Source organism: Clupea harengus, chromosome 19 (assembly GCF_900700415.2).
Source record: "Clupea harengus chromosome 19, Ch_v2.0.2, whole genome shotgun sequence".
Taxonomy (NCBI): Eukaryota; Metazoa; Chordata; class Actinopteri; order Clupeiformes; family Clupeidae; genus Clupea; species Clupea harengus.
This window is the reverse complement of record NC_045170.1, coordinates 10,001-12,500: the sequence shown is the minus strand read 5'-3', so window position 1 is coordinate 12,500 and position 2,500 is coordinate 10,001. Positions and strand designations below refer to the sequence as shown.

Below are 2,500 nucleotides of genomic sequence, written 5' to 3'. Positions count from 1 at the left end.
GTAGATGTTTTAGTTCAGACTTAAGATAGTATTAGCAACAGGAAGTGAGAGTGTGTGTCTGCATGTCCACGTCTCCATCGTAGGCCAGTGTGAGCGGTTTGAGTCTGTGTGTGTGTGTGTGTGTGTGTGTGTGTGTGTGTGTGTGTGTGTCTACATGTCGGCGTCTCCATCATAGGCCAGCATGAGTGGTTTGAGTCTGTGTGTGTGTGTGTGTGTGTGTGTGTGTGTGTGTGTGTGTGTGTGTGTGTGTGTGTCTACATGTCGGCGTCTCCATCGTAGGCCAGCGTGAGGGGTTTGAGTCGGTTGTTCTGGTGATGGTGGTGATGTCGTCTCTGAGGCTTCCTTGGCTTTTTACTGGAGAGAGAGAGAGAGAGAGAGAGAGAGGGAGAGAGAGAGAGGGAGGGAGAGAGAGGGAGAGAGAGAGAAGGAGAGAGAGAGAGAGAGAGGAGAGAGAGGAGAGAGGAGAGAGAGAGGGAGGGAGAGAGAGAGAGAGAGAGAGAGGGAGAGAGGGAGGGAGAGAGAGAGAGGGAGAGAGAGAGAGAGAGAGAGAGAGAGAAGGGAGAGAGAGGGAGAGAGAGGGATAGAGAGAGAGAGAGAGGGATAGAGAGGGAGGGAGAGAGAGAGAGAGGAGAGGGAGAGAGAGAGGAGAGAGAGAGAGAGGAGGGAGAGAGAGAGAAGAGGAACCCGTCACACACAGATGGTCAAATGGAACATTCTAGTCTACTGTGTGACACTGAATGGATGTGACCCCTCCATGACCTTGGTGTTATAAGTTCTATATAAAATCATAATGTTTGGTATTATAAGTTCTACATAAAATCATAATGTTTGGTATTATAAGTTCTATATAAAATCATAATGTCTTACTTGTCTTGGTGTTATAAGTTCTATATAAATCATAATGTCTTATTTAAAAATGGGAACATTGTACTAAACATGGAAACATCTGCACACAGCTGGCCAGGAGTGTTTGTTCTCTTCAGATGTTCCACATGTCTCAGATTTATAAATGTGTGTGTGTGTGTGTGTGTGTGTGTGTGGTTGGTGTGTGTGTGTGTGTGTGTGTGTGTGTGTGTGAATGCTTCAACATAGCGAAAAGCACAGCTCGGCTGCCATCTAGTGGCTACTGTTAGAATTCATGCAGTGTGTGTGTGTGTGAAGGGAGAGGTGTGTGTGTTTGTGTGTGTGTGTGTGGAAGGTGAGGTGTGTATGTGTGTGTGTGTCTGTGTGTGTGTGTGTGTGTGTGTGTGGAGGATGAGGTGTGTATGTGTGTGTGCTGCAGCCAAGCCTAAGGTTAGTGCCTGCGCTCTCATGCAGTGTGTGTGTGTGTGTGTGTGTGTGTGTGTGTGTGTGTGGAGGGTGAGGTGTGTATGTGTGTGTGTGCTGCAGCCAAGCCTAAGGTTAGTGCCTGCGCTCTCATGCAGTGTGTGTGTGTGTGTGTGTGTGTGTGTGTGTGTGTGTGGAGGGTGAGGTGTGTATGTGTGTGTGTGCTGCAGCCAAGCCTAAGGTTAGTGCCTGCGCCCTCATGCAGTCAAGGTTCCTCCAGTGGATCCACACTCAGAGTGTGTGTTCTCCAGAGTGTGTGTTCTCCGAGAGAACGCTGGTTCAACACTCAGAGTGTGTGTTCTCCCAGAGAGAACGCTGGTTCAACACTCAGAGTGTGTGTTCTCCGAAGAGAACGCTGGTTCAACACTCAGAGTGTGTGTTCTCCGAGAGAACGCTGGTTCAACACTCAGAGTGTGTGTTCTCCGAGAGAACGCTGGTTCAACACTCAGAGTGTGTGTTCTCCGAGAGAGAACGCTGGTTCAACACTCAGAGTGTGTGTTCTCGAGAGAACGCTGGTTCAACACTCAGAGTGTGTGTTCTCCGAGAGAACGCTGGTTCAACACTCAGTGTGTGTGTTCTCCGAGAGAACGCTGGTTCAAACACTCAGAGTGTTGTGTTCTCCGAGAGAACGCTGGTTCAACACTCAGAGTGTGTGTTCTCCGAGAGAACGCTGGTTCAACACTCAGAGTGTGTGTTCTCCGACAGAACGCTGGTTCAACCCCGGGCCACTCAGAGTGTGTGTTCTCCGAGAGAACGCTGGTTCAACACTCAGAGTGTGTGTTCTCCGACAGAACGCTGGTTCAACCCCGGGCCACTCAGAGTGTGTGTTCTCCGAGAGAACGCTGGTTCAACACTCAGAGTGTGTGTTCTCCGAGAGAACGCTGGTTCAACACTCAGAGTGTGTGTTCTCGAGAGAGAACGCTGTGTTCAACACTCAGAGTGTGTGTTCTCCGAGGAGAACGCTGGTTCAACACTTCAGAGTGTTGTGTTCTCCGAGGAGAACGCTGCGGTTCAACACTCAGAGTGTGTGTTCTCCGAGAGAACGCTGGTTCAACACTTCAGAGTGTGTGTTTCTCCGAGAGAACGACTGGTTCAACCACTCAGAGTGTGTGTTCTCCGAGGCAGGAGACGCTGGTTTCAACACTCAGAGATGTGTGTTCTCCGGACAGAACGG

General features: G+C 49.8%; 1 protein-coding gene across 1 annotated transcript in view; it reads right to left on the bottom strand.

Moving 5' to 3' along the window:
- Nucleotides 1-2,500, bottom strand: part of LOC105911261 (thrombospondin type-1 domain-containing protein 7A-like) — a 13,070-nt gene that overhangs the window by 576 nt on the left and 9,994 nt on the right. Inside the window, exon 4 of the mRNA XM_031586165.1 lies at nucleotides 1-354. This exon is cut by the window's left edge and continues 576 nt beyond it. Within this exon, the coding sequence (XP_031442025.1) occupies nucleotides 255-354 (100 nt within the window). The 3' untranslated portion in view covers nucleotides 1-254. The remainder of the gene's footprint in view (nucleotides 355-2,500) is intronic.